General features: G+C 40.1%; 1 protein-coding gene across 1 annotated transcript in view; it reads right to left on the reverse strand.

The window, feature by feature from the left end:
• The window catches only part of Bltp3a (bridge-like lipid transfer protein family member 3A), a 70,885-nt gene extending 60,136 nt beyond the window's left edge, over positions 1-10,749 (reverse strand). Inside the window, exon 1 of the mRNA XM_076858871.1 lies at positions 10,497-10,749. Coding sequence (XP_076714986.1) covers positions 10,497-10,540 — 44 coding nt within the window. The 5' untranslated portion in view covers positions 10,541-10,749. The remainder of the gene's footprint in view (positions 1-10,496) is intronic.
• Positions 10,750-18,195: the final 7,446 nt, after the last annotated feature.

Consider the following 18,195-nt stretch of genomic DNA (forward strand, 5'->3'; position numbering starts at 1 on the left):
CCTATACAAACTTATTTTATTTTTTATTTTTAGTTATAGATGAACACAATACCTTCATTTTATTTATTTATATGGTGCTGAGGATTGAACCGAGTGCCCCACGCACGCAAGGCAAGCACTCTATCACTAAGCCACAACCCCAGCCTACAAGCTTATTTTATTAGTGACTTCAATATCACAAATGGCACTACCAGGAGTTACAGCATTTTCCAAAATGGGAAAGTTAAAAACAACCTTCCTTCATGAAGGTCCATTCCCTTTAGTGAAGTCTTGGGACATTTACTAAAGTTTAAAGCTGTGCAATATTTTGTTTTTATGTAAAACAAGGTGAAATTCTACGCTCATAAAACCTAAGTAGGTAATTCACCTATGTAAACATGTAACAACATTCAAAAGTCAAAAAAGACAAAAGACAATGATTCTTTTTTTTTTAATTTATTTTTTAGTCGTAGTTGGACACAATACCTTTATTTTATTTATTTATGTTTATGGGGTGCTAAGGATCAAATGCAGGGCCTTGCACATGTGAAGCGAGTGCTCTACCGCTGAGCCACAACCCCAGCCCCTATGTGAGATTATTCTGCATACTGCAACACATTAGTATCCCTGCCCACCACCCTCTACCTCTACCTCTACCTCTACCTCTACCTCTACCTCCACCTCCACCTCCACCCCACCCCCACCCCCAGCTGCAGCAAAAAGTTCATCACACCTCTCAAAACAACCAAAAACAGTTCCTGCTGAAATACAATAATCTTAAGGAGCTTATCACAAGGAATCAGGAAATAATTCACTCTTTTTTCTTGTCCTCCTTCACCTTCTCCTATTCCTACAATGAGTTCCCTAACAACCTATCTTGTAAACTTATATATAAATAATTCATTGTGACTTTTGTGGGCTAACATTGGAAATCAACATCATAACACTATTTCTACTGGACCACACAGAACAAATTTCAAATTTAGAAATAAATTTGAGGAACACAACATTTCCATTAAGTCAGACTTAAACACTAATATCTCACCATCAATGTCCTCTTTAATTTTGTTTTAATTTATGGGTTGCCAGCCAAGTTACATGTAATCAATGTTCTATTATAAAAACTGAGCATACAAGTAAAAAGATCACTGATGCAGCCAGCCGTAGTGGTGCACTCTCATAATCCCAATGATTCCAGAGACTAAGGCAAGGGGATCACAAGTTCAAGACTACTTTCAGCAATTTAGCCAGACCCTATCTCCAAAATAAAGTAAAAAGGGCTAGGGACATAGCCCCATGGGTTTAATCCCCAGTACCACAAAAAAGAAAAAAAAAATTACTGATGTAGGCAAATAAAACAAATCAATCTAATATATCTTGTCCCCATTTTTGTAACACATCAGTATAAACTACATACCCTGTACCTAAATTGCTAACATATACTCTTTACATTTTGATTCTTCCACTTATTACAGATATTGACAAATAATGGAAAATGTTCTTTAGTATATGTTGGCACCAGTAGCAAGTACTTGCGCTCAATACACAGAAATAGAAGGCCCCTTAATATACTGGCTGAACTGATTCCTCTGCCCATCTGCCCCCACTTGTCAGGCCTAAGGTTCTCTGAGTTCCCAACCATGTTCTTTCAACACACATATCTTCTCTTGCACCCACGTCACCCACTCAAAGCATCCTCAGACTCCCTGGTTTTGAAGCAGTCAAGAGACACAGTCCCTGCTGCCGTGGAGGTCACACACCAGTAAGTAGAGAGATTTAGCGTGTGATTAAAGGAATCTTTCTTTTCAGTGATTAATGCCATACTCACAGTTTATTATTCAACCAGGTTCTATACTAGGTAAGGATAACTAAGTCACCTCTAATATTTTTTTCACTCTAAAAATATGGTATATGGTTAGACTCTCTAAAAGTAAATCCTCTAAAGGACCAACCCAGTGTATACATTTAGCTGTTTCACCTATGCTGGGGTCTAAGTTTCCTCCTTGTAGTATGTCTTTTTTTTTAAGAGAGAGAGAGAGAGAGAATTTATTTTTAATAGTTATTTGTTTTTAGTTCTCGGCGGACACAACATCTTTTGTTTGTATGTGGTGCTGAGGATGGAACCCGGGCCGCACGCATGCCAGGCGAGCGCGCTACCGCTTGAGCCACATCCCCAGCCCCATCATTTCTTTTCATATCAAGACATACTACAAGGGGCTGGGGATATAGCTCAAGCGGTAGCGTGCTCGCCTGGCATGCGTGCGGCCTGGGTTCGATCCTCAGCACCACATACAAACAAAAGATGTTGTGTCCACCAATAAATAAATATTTAAAAATTCTCTCTCTCTCTCAAAAAAAAAAAAAAAAATCTTAAAAAAAAAAGAAATGATGAAGAGGAACAACCTCTGGCTCCTTACCTCTTTACCTACCAATGTAAAAGCATTCATCTCCATCTCTCCAGATTAAAATGCTAAGAAACACAATTTGTAAACATTTAAAGAATCAGACATTTGAATAAGTTAGGCACAACCTTCAAGATGATAAAAGGTTTATCTCCAAAAATTAAAATGATCTGTCTTGAGCAGCTCTAATAAGTAAAGATAAGGCCACTGTTAATTAAAAAACTTTTCAGGACCAACCACTTTTATACGTGATTTCTAATTTTCAAAACAATATACATATTATTCTCCCCATTTCATAGATAAGAAAACTGAAACTTCAAGAAACTAAAAAATAATTCTGAACACACAGAAGCAGCAGAGTCAAAATTCATAGCCTCCTTTTGAAATCCAAATCCTGAATCTTTTGCTATGTTGACATTTTTCTCAGTTTTTTAAGGAAGGTAATTTTCCTTATCATGATCATACATTAAAACTGCTGTATGTCAAATACCCACCACAGTACCACTTTGAAAATATATTGCTTTTATTTATTTTTGTTTGGTGGCATTAGAAATTGAAACTAGGGCCTCAAACCTGCTAAGCACTCTACCATTGAGCTACACTACCAGCCCCTAAAATTTTATTGCCTTTAAATGTTAATACAAAACAATCATTTTATATAAAAGGGAATCACCCATAGAAAGATATAGAGATTGTAGTAGAAAAACTATGTAATTCAAATTTTCATTTCTATAGTAAAGATGAAATGCAGCCATGTAAGGTGGCACAAGCCTGTAATCTCATCTACTTGGGAGGCTGAGGCAGGAGAATCTCAAGTTCAAGGCCAGCCTTGGCAACTTAATGAAATCTAGTCTCAATATAAAAAAAGAAGGACTGGGGGATGTAGCTCCCCATCTTCCCCTGAGTTCAATGTGATACCCTGGGTTCAATCCCCAGTACTGAAAAACAAAATAGCAACAAAAAAGATGAAATGCTGTAACAATGGGGTGCTAAGATTATAGAGCAGAATACAACTACTTAATATCCAGAGTGTTAAATAGGGTAGTGTGAAGACCAAACTTTTTAACAAAAACCCATATGCTTGGAGAACAGCACCTCTATTCTCTTGATACTGTTACTTTGACAGAGAGCTAAGCATCAACATGCATTCTAAGTAAGAAATGTCATAGGCTAATGTTTAAAAATAATCCTAGGGCTGGGGATGTGGCTCAAGTGGTAGCACGCTCGCCTGGCAGGCGTGTGGCCCAGGTTCGATCCTCAGCACCACATACAAACAAAGATGTTGTGTCTGCTGAAAACTAAAAAATAAATATTAATTCTCTCTCTCTCTCTCCCTCCCTCTCTCTTTAAAACAATAAAAATAATCCTAGTCATTTTCATTGTATCATTATATTTAAACATTATTTCAAAAAGAGATCATATTTTCAAGATTCATTTCAAAACATCAGAATTAAGAAACTGAACAGGGGCTGGAGAGGTAGTTTAGTGGTAGAATGTGTGCTTAGCTTGGGCAAGGCCCTGGGTTAAATTCGCAACATCATTAAAAAAAAAAAAAAAAAAAAAACTGAACAAACAAAAACAACCAAAAAGAAGTGATCATCTGGCTTACCGGGGTGTGTGTGTGTGTGTGTGTGTGTGTGTGTGTGTGTGTGTAAAACTCATCTTTCAGCATGGCTAACATAAAAAGATGAAAACTACCAGGTTGTAGCAAAGATATAGAACAACTAAAACTCTCAGACATTTCTAATAGAAGTACAAATTGGTATAATTACTTTGGAAAACTGGCAATATCTAGTAAAGCTCAACATATGTATACTTTACAATCCAGAAATTCTATGCTTATGTATACTCCAATATATATGTGTTTCTTTGTTCACTAAAGAATATGCACTAGAATGTACCTAGTAGCCCAATAATAATGGCACCAAACTGAGAAACTATCCCCAGGTCCATCAACAGTAAAATGAATAAATAAATTGAGATATAGTCACAGAAAGGAATACTACATAATAATGAAAATAGAGTCTAAAACTTGATGTGAAATATAGAAGAATATCACAAATTTGGCACTAAAGTAACAAGGCATAAAAGCTCTTTTTTTTTTTTTTTTTTTTTTTTGGTGCTGGGGATTGAACCCAAAAGCACATGTATCTTAAAAACAGTATACATATTATAGAACTTTATTAATATAAAACGCAAAAGAGACAAACATATGCTATTAAAAAAACAGGACAGTGGTTACACTTTGATGGAGGTAATGACTAGAAGGCATGGGGTAGAGTAAGTGCTGAAAGTAGTCTGTTTCTTCAGGTGACTGCTGGGACGTAGGTATGTTTAGTTTGAAACACTCAATAATGAGGAGCATCTGGCAGCAGAATGCCTAAAGAGCAAAGCTCTTAAATTGGAGTGCCTACATTTGAATCTCGGTTTCATCACTTATTAGTTATGACTCTGGACAAGTTATCTAACCTTTCTGTGCCTCATTTCTTTTTTTCAATGTATTTATTTTAATTAGGTATATATGACAGCAGAATGCATTTTGATTCATTGTTCACAACTGCAACACAACTTTTCACTTCTCTAGTTGTACACAATGTAGGATCTGTGTCTCATTTCTTCATTTATAAAATGAGCCTAATATCTACCTCATGGGGTTATTATGAGGATTAAATCATCATAAGACTTGTAAAGTGCTTATTAACACAGATGGCTATTATTAAATATTTGCCAAGTAAATAAAGTGCTTTATTCTAAAGCAACACAAGAAAATGAGGGAAACAGAGACATATATGATTTGTTACTAAAAAATACATAATTATTTGAGAAATGATGGTGATAATACCTTAAGTCTAGGGTAAAGGAACATGACCTTGATGTTGAGACTGAATAAAGAGACCTTGGAGGGGCTGGGATTGTGGCTCAGTGGCAGAGTGCTCACCTAGCATGCAGGAGGCACCGAGTTCGATCCTCAGCACCACATAAAAATAAAATAAAGATACTGTGTCCACCTAAAACTAAAAAAACAAATTTGAGACCTTGAATAAGTAGTCAGCCTCTGTGAGTCTGTAACCCTCACTGTCCACTGCAGGCTGGTCTCAATGCTCTCTTAACATCTTTCCAGCTCTTTAGTATCATGAGTAATAACGAGTAGAGGCAGGGACTGAGATGGCTGGGCTCACAGTCAGGTTCTTATATTCTCCAAAAGGAATTCTGAAATCTCCTATGATCTGAATTTCATGTAAAACTTTATTTGAAAATATCTACCACATCTATCAGTCATTTCTATGTCACTCAGGCTCACATTTTCTGTAGTAATTTAGAATAAATAATTAAGACTTTGAGCCAGGCATAGTGGTGTACACCTATAATCCCAGCTACTCAGGAGGCTGAGGCAGGAGGATTGTAAGTTTGAGGCCAGCCTGGACAACTAATCTCAAAATAAAATTTAAAAAGGACTGGAGATGTAGCTCAGTGGTAGAGAGCTTGTCAAGCAATGCAAAAGCCTAGATTCAATCCCCAGTACTGAGAACAGACAAAATAAAAACTCTTGATGGGTTTCCCAAAGCCAGTTAGCTTTCTGCATCCATGCTGGGATAGTGTTCCTAACCTGTCTAGCCATCTTAGATAGCTACTTTTTATTAAACACATATTTACATGCCGGATAATGTAATAAATACTTTTCCTCCAAAAAAATTTTGTTAGCTATGTGTTATTCTTTCTTATTATTCTTATCTTTTGCTAATTAAAAAAAATATTCAGAAAGGTTGCCTGCTTATTAGTGGCAGAGCTGGAAAGGAATTTTGGTTTGTCCAAGTTCAAAGCTCACACTCTTTCCATTAGCCTTATTTCTCTGACTTACTTTACAACCAGTCATATACCTTCTTACTTGTATAATGAAAGGTTATTAGCCAAGGTAATCTAAAACAAGAAAATCTAATTTGATGAAAAATCAATTTTAGCTATTTTTTAAATGAATGATTACTTTGTGTTTCTAAGTAAAGCATTTTTCTTGGGTCTATTTAAAGAAATACTATGCATTAAAGCTATACATACTGAACAGCAGCCATCCAAACTATAGGTTAAAAACCTTAAAAGACATTAATATTTGGGGCTGGGGTTGTGGCTCAGCAGTACAGCGCTCGACTAGCACGTGCAAGGCCCTAGGTTAGATCCTCAGCACCACATATATATAAATAAATAAAGGTATTATGTCCAACTACAACTAAAAACAAAATATTTTTAAAAAAGAAAAATATCTTCAATATTTTTCCCAAAAAATACTGTTTAACAAAATATTCTATCACTAATGAGAATGCACCAGACCCAATGGTGTGTGTCTGTAATCTCAGAGATTTGGCGGGGCTGAGACAGGAGGATGGCAAGTTTGAGGCCAATATGGATACCTTAGGAAGACCTTGTCTCAAAATAAAAAATGAAAACAGGGGGCTGGGGATGGAGCTCAGTGGTAGAGTACCCCTGGGTTCAAACCTCAATACAAAAAATAAAATAAAAATGCATTCCAACAAAACACTTTCTTATGTGAAACTTAATGCCTAAAATTCAATATGAGAATCACTGGGATATCCTTTCTGCTGCAAGACATTCTCCTTCAGGTCAAATGGCACTGACATCATCAATAAATAATTATCAAGCACCTACTATCTATTTAACACAGGAACTCTGTAAACCTTCCCTTCTATCTCCCCATCAGGTTTGGTAAGCCTCAGCGCCATAGGCAGGTCAGCCTGTGTGTCAGAAATAAAAGACATTCAAATGCCACCCATAATTATGCAAGTTTTCCAAACTAAATAAACTCAAAGTCCCCAGGAGTTTGGCCTCTCCAACCAAACTCATATTCTTATACCTTTTCCTAGAGCCCATAAATCTGCAGCTATAACCTCTCCACCTCTCAGTCCCTGGCCCAATACCAAAAGAACAGAACCATTTCTCAATGTCTGTCATACAATTCCAACTTCATCTAAAACAAAAAGACATGTTCTCCAAAGGTACATCAAATGTGTTAGCACATACGATTAAACTTTCTTTAAGGGGCTGGGGGTGTAGCTCTGTGGTAGAGCACTTGCCTAGCACATATGAGGCACTGGGTTCAATCCTCAGCACCACATAAGAATAAATAAAATACATGTAAAAAGGGCTGGGGATGTGGCTCAAGTGGTAGCTCGCTCACCTGGAATGCGTGCGGCCCAGGTTCGATCCTCAGCACCACATACTAACAAAGATGTTGTGCCCGCCGATAACTAAAAAATATTAAAATTCTCTCTCTCTCTCTCTCTCTCTCTAAAAAAAAAAAAAAAATACATGTAAAAAAAAAAAAAGTCTTTAAAATTGTATATTCAGGGGCTGGGGATGTGGCTCAAGTGGTAGTGCGCTCGCCTGGTGTGCGCGCGGCCCAGGTTCGATCCTCAGCACCACATACAAACAAAGATGTTGTGTCCGCCGAGAACTAAAAAATAAATATTAAAAAAAAAAATTCTCTCTCTCTCTCTCTCTCTATCCCACTCTCTCTTTAAAAAAAAAAAAATACACTTTAAAAAAAAATTGTATATTCAAAGAGAGTACAAAGAATATGCATGCACTTCCAGAATTAGGAAATTGGGTTTCATCCCCACTACCTTACCTTCCTGTGCAACTTAGGCAAGTCACTTATCCTCTTAATGCTTTAGTTTCCTCAGCCACAAAATTAGAGGCGGAACCAGATCAGTGATTATTCACCCATTTCAAGATGTCTTGAGGGATTCAGGCATATGACTTAGGGGTTCCTAACTCCCCCTCCCCAAAACATACATTAAAAAAATTTCCTGTCTATATATATGGGTTTTTATAGAGAGAAGGCCTATGTATGCCTGTATCAAATTGTCATACAAGGCCTGGGGTTGCAGCTCAGTAGTAGTGTGCTTGCGAGGCACTGGATTAGATTCTCAGTACCACATATTAATTAATTAATTTATGGTCCATTGACAACTAAAACAAAAATTGTCACACAAGCTGTGACCCAAAAAAAAAAAATTCATGTTCTATTAAACACTTATGCTAAATTCTTACATATATTAACTCATGTGATTCTTGCAATAATCTTTCCAAGTAGATACTATTATTAGCCCCCATTTCAGAGATGAAGAAAGTAAATCAGAAAAAGCCCAGACTCCAAGAGGATCACTTGAGCCCAGTTCCAGGCAAACCTGGACAATACCATATGACCTGGTCTCAAAAAGAAAAGAGGGGTCTGGGGATGTAGCTCAGGGATAGAATGTATGCTTACAATGCTCAAGGCCCTGGATTCAAACCACAACACGAAAAACAAAACGAAACAGAGCTAGGAATACAGCTCAGTTGGTAGAGTGAGTGCCTTGTATGCACAAGGCCCTGGTTTCAATCCCCAGCAATACACACACATACACACACACACACACACAAAAAGAAACAAACAAACAAAAAAGAAGCCAGGCATAATGGCACACACTTGTGATCCCAGCATCTAAGGAGGCTGTGAAATAAGGATCTCAAGTTTGAGGCCAGCCTTGGAAACTTAGCAAGACCCTGTCTCAAAATTTTAAAATAATAATAAAAAGAGTTGGGGATGTAGCTCAGTGGTAGAGCATTCCTGAATTCAATCCCCCCTACACACCTACACCACACACAAAAAAGGAAGAAAGAAAAATCCTACACTCATAAACACAAAGTTATGAGACGAGAAATGACCTCTCTATGCCCTAAAATCCTATGTCCATTCATAAATTGATAAAATTTTCATCTGACTGATTCTCTGTCCCATCCTACAACCTTTAGTCTTACTTTTAAATCGTTACACCAAACACCCAGGGTAACACTATCTGAAAAGGAATATATTGGGTTATTCTGAGAAAGGGTACAAAGGCACTTTCCAGCTCCAAATTCCAATCTACTTTTTGTTTTGTTTTGTAAGGTGGAGATTAAATGAAAGATGTATCTAAATGTAATTGATAATTAGTAAGATCAAAGTAACACCAAATAAGCCAGAGGGTTAGCCACAAAATGAGTAAAACAGTGGCAGGAATAGTGTCCCACACACCACTTACCAAATACAATGACAACACCTGTATCTCAGTACAAAGCCTGGGTATCCTATGTCAACTGGTATCTCCCTACAAACCCTACCTCCTGAAAACCAATGCCTGCTGTGGAGCCAAACTACGTTAAAAGCTAACTGCCAATTTTTGTGTGACAACCTACGATCTTAACACAGCTATCATTGAAAATTGTCTTGCCAGCCAACCCTTCACACCCAAATTACTGAGCGATATAATAGAGGTTAACAAAAAGACTGCAAAGCAGAAGTGAACCTTGCAGGTACTTTTCACAGGCTGTCAAAAAAAAAAAAAAAAAAAAAAAAAAAACCCACATCTTCTTAAAGGGAAGGTTGCTGAAACTTTATCCCCAACTCTCATGACCTTTCTCCAATTAGTCTGTGTAATGAGGATAAGGAAAAGGGGGAGAAAAGAGCTCAAAGGAACGGTCCTGGTGCAGGGCTTACAGGGGTGATGCAACAGGGTCAAACAGAAGAGGAGGCGTTGAGAGCTTCTGGGAAAGAGAAAACCAGTGTCGGCCTTGGAAATCTGAGGGACACCTGGGTTATTCAGGACTGGGTGACAAGGCTTAGAAGGGGCAGGGGGATAAAGGGTCTAAGAGAGGGAGGCAGTGGCGCTGCCTGTGCGGCGGGTCAAAAGGTGGGCAGAGGCCCCGCGGGTCCAAAGGCAGGGGACGGAGCAACCCCAGTGGGGACCGGCAGGAAAGGGTGGGCTCCTTGGGGGCTCGGGGGACCGTCAGGGGGTGTGGGAGCTGAGGGCTGGCGCAGCAGGCCAACAGAGGGCGGAAAAGGAGTCCCGGGGTCTGTTGGAGTGGGAGGAGGGGAGGGGACTCCGGAGCCCGGTCCCCGCGGGCCCAGGGCAAGGGAAGAACGGAGTGGTGACAACGGTCGGCGCCAGCGGGCGCGGGGGTAGGCTGTCCCGCCTCGAGGAGGCGGGGGCGCCACCGAGCCCCGGCTCGGAGCCGGAGGTTAAGGAGCCAGAGGGTGGAGGGGGTCAGGAAGGGCCCCGGGACGGCCGCTGGCGCTCTCACCGGGACAGGTGTTTCAGGATCTGCTTCTTAATGATCCCGGCCATGCCGGAGCCGCGGCCCGCGAGGAAGGCAGGCGGGCAGCTGTAGCCTCCTCAGTCGTGGGGAAGAGGCGGCCTCTTCACATCGCCGCGGCACGGGCACCGGATGCCGCAGCCACAGCAGCCGCCATGGCGCTCTCTCGCCCCTGCCCGGGCGCCCAGAGCTCCGCCACGATCCCACCCACCCGCGCGGCGCCGTAGCCGCCAGCCCAGAGCGACGCGGAGATCGCGCGCCGCCGTCCCGCGCCCGGCCGCCGAGGCGCGCGGTGAGAGGCGGGCGCGTGCGCGACGAGGGGCGGGGCGGGCGCGCGCCCGCCGCATGCCTCAGTCCTCGCGTCTGCCTGGCTGCGGGCGGGATCTGAACCGCTTCGTCGGTGAACCGCCCGCGGTTCGCACCTGGCAGTCGCCTTGAAGCGTGGGTAAGGGCGGTGTTTGTTATTTTCTTCGGGCACTCGTTAGCTAAACGCGCAACTCCGGGATGACTGGGTCCACTTCATGTCCATTTCCCTCACCCATTCACTCATTCGTTGAGCACGAGCCCCACTCCAGGAATCAGGCAGTGAGAAGTGGCGTCAAAGGCCTCTCGGGCTGGTAAGAGGGGGACGCGACAAGCCGCTGCGGTCTGCGGCGAAGGCGGTGTGCCTAGGAGCTGAGAAGCGGCGTCTCCTTGTCCTCTGCGCGGATCTCGGCCTGCGGCCGGTTAACCAATGGATGAATGTTTATTCTACACCTAAGAGGTGCGCTGCAGAGACCCGCTGTATGGGGGCCGAGGAAAAGAGACGGTGAATTGTCACCAAGGACTTTAATCTTCAATTTACAAACAAGGAAACTGAATCCCAGGGAAATAGGTCAAAGAGCTACCCGAAGGTCACCTACTCCGTGAGCCTCAGGACTAGATCTCAAATGTTCCGACTCCAACCCAGTACTATTTTCCACTCTGTTTTGTCCATACAGAGAAAAGTGTGATCCATATGCCAGGGACACATGTAGACCCAATGGTAAAAATAAGCAGATAGTGGCTCTCTGGACTAAAATAGTCAAGCAAAAACTTGAAAGAAACAAACTGACAGCCGGATAGGCCATCAGCTAATTTTAAGTTTATTCATTTTGGGGACTATAGTAACCAAAAATCAAGGACCTTCAACTACAAGTCTCCCTTCTTCCCTATCCCTCAGCCCTTCTATCTCTTCCTGAATTCCAGAGATAGTTTAAGCATGGTCAACAATATAAATGTCTCAGTTTTTAAATAAATAATCAACAGACTTCATGCATAACTATCATCCTTGGCCTGGGTGCTCCAACAGGGCTTCCTACTCCATTATTTGTCCCTCTGCCCACCTCTCACCAGATTACATACCAGGACCAACTGGGCCTATGGAAGTTTCTTGTTACGATTATTATTGGTTCTTCCCAATTCAGCTTTCAGCTGTGGGGGACACAGGGCAATTTCTTGCATTTTAGGCTTCTTTTCCTGGATCACCCGAGCAGAGATTGGACATCTGGCATCAGCTACATAAAACAAAACCTACTTATGTTCAAAGCATCCTCATTGAATGAGTTATCATGCCTGGTGAATGAGTTATTTTTGCTGAATGCAGAACTCATGCTCCTCAAAAAATATGACCCTCTAGGGATCACAGAATAGGAGAGTTGATACTCTCACCAAAAGCATTAATGTGTCTATCTTTCTTGCAATGCTAACAATCCAAGACATATGAAGAAAAAAGGGATCTGGAAACAATCCATACTATTTGGAGGGAGGGGGAGAAACAGTGCTGGGGATGGTATCCAGGGCCTTATATACAATAGGCAAATGCTGTACCATGGTTAAGCTATGCACCTGCCCCATACTTTTTTTTAATTAAGCATGTTATTTTGAGATTATCGTAGATTAACATTCAATTGTAAGAAAATAATACAAAGATATCCCTGTACCAGTACCGCTGATGCTAATCATTTACAAAACTACAGTACAGGTCCAGTATGATGGTACACACTTGTAATCCCAGCTATTCCAGAGGCTGAGCGAAAAGGATCACAAATTCAAAGCTAGCCTCAGCAACTTAGTGGGACTCTGTCTCAAAAAAAAAATAAAAATAAAAATAAACGAAGGCTGGGGTTATGGTTCAGTGGTAGAGCACTTGTCTAGCATGCGTGAGGCACTGGGTTTGATCTCCAGCACTACATAAAAATAAGCAAATAAAGGTATTGTGTCCATCTACAACTAAAAAATATTAAAAAAAAAAAAAAAAAAGCTGAAAGGTAGCTCGGTGGTAAAGCATCCCAGGGTTAAACCCCAGTACACACACATACATAAAAACTATAGTACAATATCACAACCAAGATATTAATATCAATAATCAATATACTTACAAAGAAAAGCAGTATACAGAACATTTCCATCACTGAGGATCCTTCATGTTGCCCTTTTATAACCATCCCAATCTTCGAGCCAGGTATGAGGGCACACACCTGTAGTCCCAGCTACTCAGGAGGCTAAGGCAAGAGAATCACTAAAACCAAGGAGTTCAAGACCAGCCTAGCAACCCAGCAAGATCCTGTCCAAAAAGTTATATAAATGGACTGGTGCAATGGTGCACACCTGTAATCCCAGCAGTTGGAAAGGCTGAAGCAGGAAGATCACAAGTTCAAAGCCAGCCTCAGCAACTTAGTAAGACCCTGTCTCAAAATAAAATATAAAAAGGCTGGGGATGTGTCTCAGTGGTTAAGTGCTCCTGAGTTCAATCCCTGTTACTCCCCTCCCCTCCCCAAAAAAAGTTATATACATGGAATTATAAACCAGGTACAGTGGCACACACCTGTAATCCCAGAGGCTCGGAGGCTGAGCCAGGAGGATTGTAAATTCAAAGTCAGTCTCAGCAAAAGCAAGATGCTAAGCAACTCAGTGAGACCCTGTCTAAATAAAATACAAAATAGGGTTGGAGATGTTGCTCAGTGGTCAAGTATCCCTGAGTTCAATCCCCAGTACCAAAAAAAAAAAAAAAGGAATTATTTAGAATGCAACCTTTCGGGATTGCACTTCCCCTCCCCCCCACTGCCCCACCCCACTGCTAGAGGTTGAAACAAGATCCTCTCATGTGCTAGACAAGCACTCTACCACTGAGCTATATACCCTAGCCCAGGATTGGAGTTTTTTAATCAGAATAATTCTCTGGAGATTCATCCAGGTTGGTTTGTTTTTGTGTTGGTTTTTGTTTTTTGATACTGGGAAGTGAATCCAGGGGTGCTTTACCTCTGAGGTACATCCCACTCCTTTTTTTTTTTTTTTTTGATACCAATAATTGAACCACTGATCCATATCCCAACCATTTTTATTTTTTATTTTGAGACAGCGTCTTGCTTAGTTGTTTAGGGTCTTGCTAAATTGCTGAGGCTGGCTTTAAACTTCAATCCTCCTGCCTCAGCCTCCTGGGCCAGGCCATCTCACTCCTTCTTATTTTTATTTTTATTTATTCTTTTTTTTGAGAGAGAATTTTTTAATATTTATTTTTTAGTTTTCGGCAGACACAACATCTTTATTTGTATGTGGTGCTGAGGCTCGAACCCAGCGCCGCGTGCATGCCAGGCGAGCGCGCTACTGCTTGAGCCACATCCCCATCCCTTTATTCTTATTTTGAAACAGGTTCTCCCTAAGTTGCTGAGGGTTTTGCTAAAGTGCTCAACCTGACCTCAAGCTGGCAATCCTACTACCTCGGCCTCCCAAATCCCTTAATTACAGGTGTATGCCACCACACTTGGTTCATCCAGGTAGTTATATGTATCGTATGGGTCATATTCTTTTTTAATTTTTTTTTTTTTTTTTTAGTTATAAATGGACACAATGCTTTATCTTGTGTATTTAGTTTTTTGTGGTGCTGGGGATCGAACCCAGGGCCTCACACATGCTAGGTAAGTGCTCTACCTCCGAGCCACAACCCCAGTCCTCATATGGGTCAAATTCCATGGGCATCGTTGGAATTGAACCCAGGGCCTCACACATGCTAAGCAAACTTTCTACCCCTGAGCTACATCTCCAGCTATTCCATGGTATTTATTGAATGTACTAGTTTAACCATTCATTCACCTGTTGGAGAATGTCTGGGTTGTTTCCATTGTGTAATTTGTGTGTAATTTGTATTTGTGTGAGCCTACACATTCATTTTGCTGGGATAAATGCCCTGGAGTACAATAGCTGGATTGTATGGTAGCTGAGTGTTTTATTTTAAAATTGCCAAACTATTATCAGTGACTATCATTTCACATTCCCACTAGCAATATAATCCAGTTTCTTAGTATCCGTGTAAGAATTTGGCATTCCCATTATATTTATTGTGGCCATTTTGATAGGTGTATACGGCACCTGGTGAGAGTTCTTCATATATTTTAGGTATATGTCTTTGTGAGATATGCCATTTGCAAACATTTTCTCAGTCTGTAGCTTGTCTTTTCTTTCTTTTCACAGAACTTTTTCATAGTAATAGTTTTTAATTTTGATGAAATCCGATTTAGTACTTTTTCCTTCTATGAATCATGCTTTTGGGCTGGGGTTGTGGCTCAGTGGTAGAGCGCTCACCTAGCATGTGTGAGGCCCTGGGTTCGATCCTCAGTACCATATATAAATAAATTAATAGAGATATTATGTCCAACTACAACTAAAAAATATTTTTTAAAAAAAATGAATCATGCTTTTAAGTGTAAGAATTATTTGACAAGGAGAAAAAATTCTGTGCCTAGTCCTAAATCCAAAAAATTTTCTAAGTTTTTCTTCCTAAAACATTTAATTTTATATTTTACATTTAATCCACAGACTCCATTTCAATTTAACACTTAATATGTTGAATTTTCTGTTTGTTTCGGGGGGCAGAGGTTGTTTCTGCCAATGGATTTCTAATTACTCCAGCACTATTTATTGAAAGACTTATTTTTCCTCCGTTTAATAATTCTACATGTTTTTTTGTGTGTTTTTGTTTTGGTTTTTGGTACTGGGGATTGAACTCAGGGACACCTGACCACTGAGCCACATCCTCAGCCCTATTTTGTATTTTATTTACAGACAAAATCTCACTGTAGGGGTTGGGGATGTGACTCAAATGGTAGCGCACTCGCCTAGCATGCAAGAGGCACTGCGTTCGATTCTCAGCACCACATAAAAATATGGATATTGTGTCCACCTAAAAAAGTAATGAATAAATATTAAAAAAAAAAAAAAAGAAGAAGAAGATCTCACTGCAGTGCTTACCGTCTTCGCTTTTTGCTGAAGCTGGCTTGAACTCGGGATCCGCCTGTTTGAGCCTCCCCAACAGCTGAGATTACAGGCATTCGCCACCATACCAGGCTGTTTGTTTTGGGTACTGGGGATTGAACCCAGGAGAGCTTAATTACTGAACCACATCCCCAGCCCTTTTTATTTATTTTGCTGCCAGGTCTCATTAAGTTGCTGAGGCTGGCTTTCAACTTGGGATTCTCTTGCCTCAAACTTCCTGAGTTGTCAAGATTATAGGTGTACACCAACGCACCTGACTAATTACTCTGCATGTCTGGGGGGAAAAATCAGTTAAACGGGAGAAGCAGTAAAGCATTATGGTTTACATCATGGACACTCTAGCCAGACTCTGTGGGTTTTAATTCCACCCCTACCACTTACTACACATATGACCTAGGGCAAGCTACTTAAAAATGGGGAAAACAATACAGCCTACCCATATGATGTTCTACAGATGAAGTTAGATGATAAATGATTCCGATCATGTGTTAATCACTTGATATTATGTAGCATTTTAAAATTGGGCATATATTCGTGAATCTCCATTTAATCCCATTGCTCTATAACCTTCTGCCACTACCACAGTCTTGATCAGTGTAGCTATGTAAATAGCTTGAAATGAGGAAGATGGAATTCTGTTTCACACTTGGTTTAGCTATCCTAGTTCCTTTACCTTCCCATTTAAATTTTAAAATAATCCTGTCTATATTTGCAAAAATCTTGCTGGAATTTTGATAGAAATTTTAATAAAAAGTGTTTAGCAATTTAGGGAGAATGGATGTCTTTATAATGTTGAGTTTTCTAATCCACTTATTTCAATATCCTGTCATTTCTTCATCAGCATTATGTACTTTTGACATGTATGCATCTTGCACCAGCTTTGGTTACATTTATACATAAAACTTTTATTTTGAGCAGTAGTACATGGAACAGTATATTAAATGTATGTATCCACATTGCTAGTATATAAAAACAGTTATTTTTGACTGAGAACAGTGGCACAAGCCTATAATCCTAGCAACTCAGGAGGCTGAGGCAGGAGGCTGAGGCACAAGTTCAAGAATGGCTTCATCAACTTAGTAAAACTCTGACTCCAAATAAAACATGAAGAAGGCTGGGAATGTAGCTCAGTGAGTGGTAAAGTATCCCTGGGTCCCATCCCTACTACCAAGATAATAATAAAACTTTATACATATATGTATATACATATATTTATATGCTTATTTTCCATTCTGCATTCTTGCTGAATTCACTTAATAGTCTATATTTTTGTAGATTCCTTGAGCCTTTTTTTACTTTTTTTATTATGTCATCTTCAAATAGAGACAATTTCCCTTCCTTCTTTCGGATCTATATGACATTTATTTTCTTTTCTGGCCACATTGCCCTGGCTAGAACATCAAGTACTTTGTTGAGTAAGTGTTCAGAGTGGATATTCTTGCCTTGTTCCCCAAATTAGGAGGAAAATATTCACTAGATCTTTTACCAATAAATAGATCAGGCTTTTTGTGGATGCTGTTTATCAAAATGAAGAAGATCTCTATTTTTCTGAGTTTTTTTTTTTTTTTTTTTTAATCAAGAGTAAGTGTTGGGATGCTGGGGTTGTGGCTCAGTGGTAGAGCACTCACCTAGCATGTGTGAGGCACTGGGTTTGATCCTCAGCACCACATACAAATAAAATAAAGGTATTGTAGGGACTGGGGATGTGGCTCAAGCGGTAGCACTTGCCTGGCATGCGTGCGGCCCGGGTTCGATCCTCAGCACCACATAGGAACAAAGATGTTGTGTCTGCCGAAAACTAAAAAATAAATATTAAAAAATTCTCTCTCTCTCTCTCTCTCTCTCTCTCTCTCTCTTTAAAAATAAAATAAAATAAAGGTATTGTGTTCACCTACAACTAAAAAATATATATTAAAAAAAAAAGTAAGTATTGAGGGTCTAGAGTTGTGGCTCAGCGGTAGAGCACTCGCCTATCACATGTGAGGTGCTGGATTTCATCCTCAGAACCACATAAAAAAACAAATTTAAAAAAGGTATTGTGTCCAACTACAACTAAAAAGTATATATTAAAAAAAGTGTTAGACTAGGGCTATAAAGCTGTAGCTCAGCAGCAGAGCACTTGCCTAGCACGTGTGAGGCCCTGGGTTCAATCCTCAGCACCATATAGAAATAAATAAATAAATAAATAAAGGTATTATGTCCAATTGCAACTAAAAAGTAAATATTAAAAAAAAAAAAACCTCACTGCAGCTTTTTCTTTTATAGTTGTCAATGAACCTTTATTTATTTATATACAGTGATGAGAACTGAACCCAGTGCCTCACACATGCTAGGCAAGTGCTCTAGCACTAAGCCACAACCCCAACCCCTATTTGGACATTCTTTTAAGACAATTTGG

This window comes from Callospermophilus lateralis, chromosome 6 (genome assembly GCF_048772815.1).
Source record: "Callospermophilus lateralis isolate mCalLat2 chromosome 6, mCalLat2.hap1, whole genome shotgun sequence".
Lineage (NCBI taxonomy): Eukaryota > Metazoa > Chordata > Mammalia > Rodentia > Sciuridae > Callospermophilus > Callospermophilus lateralis.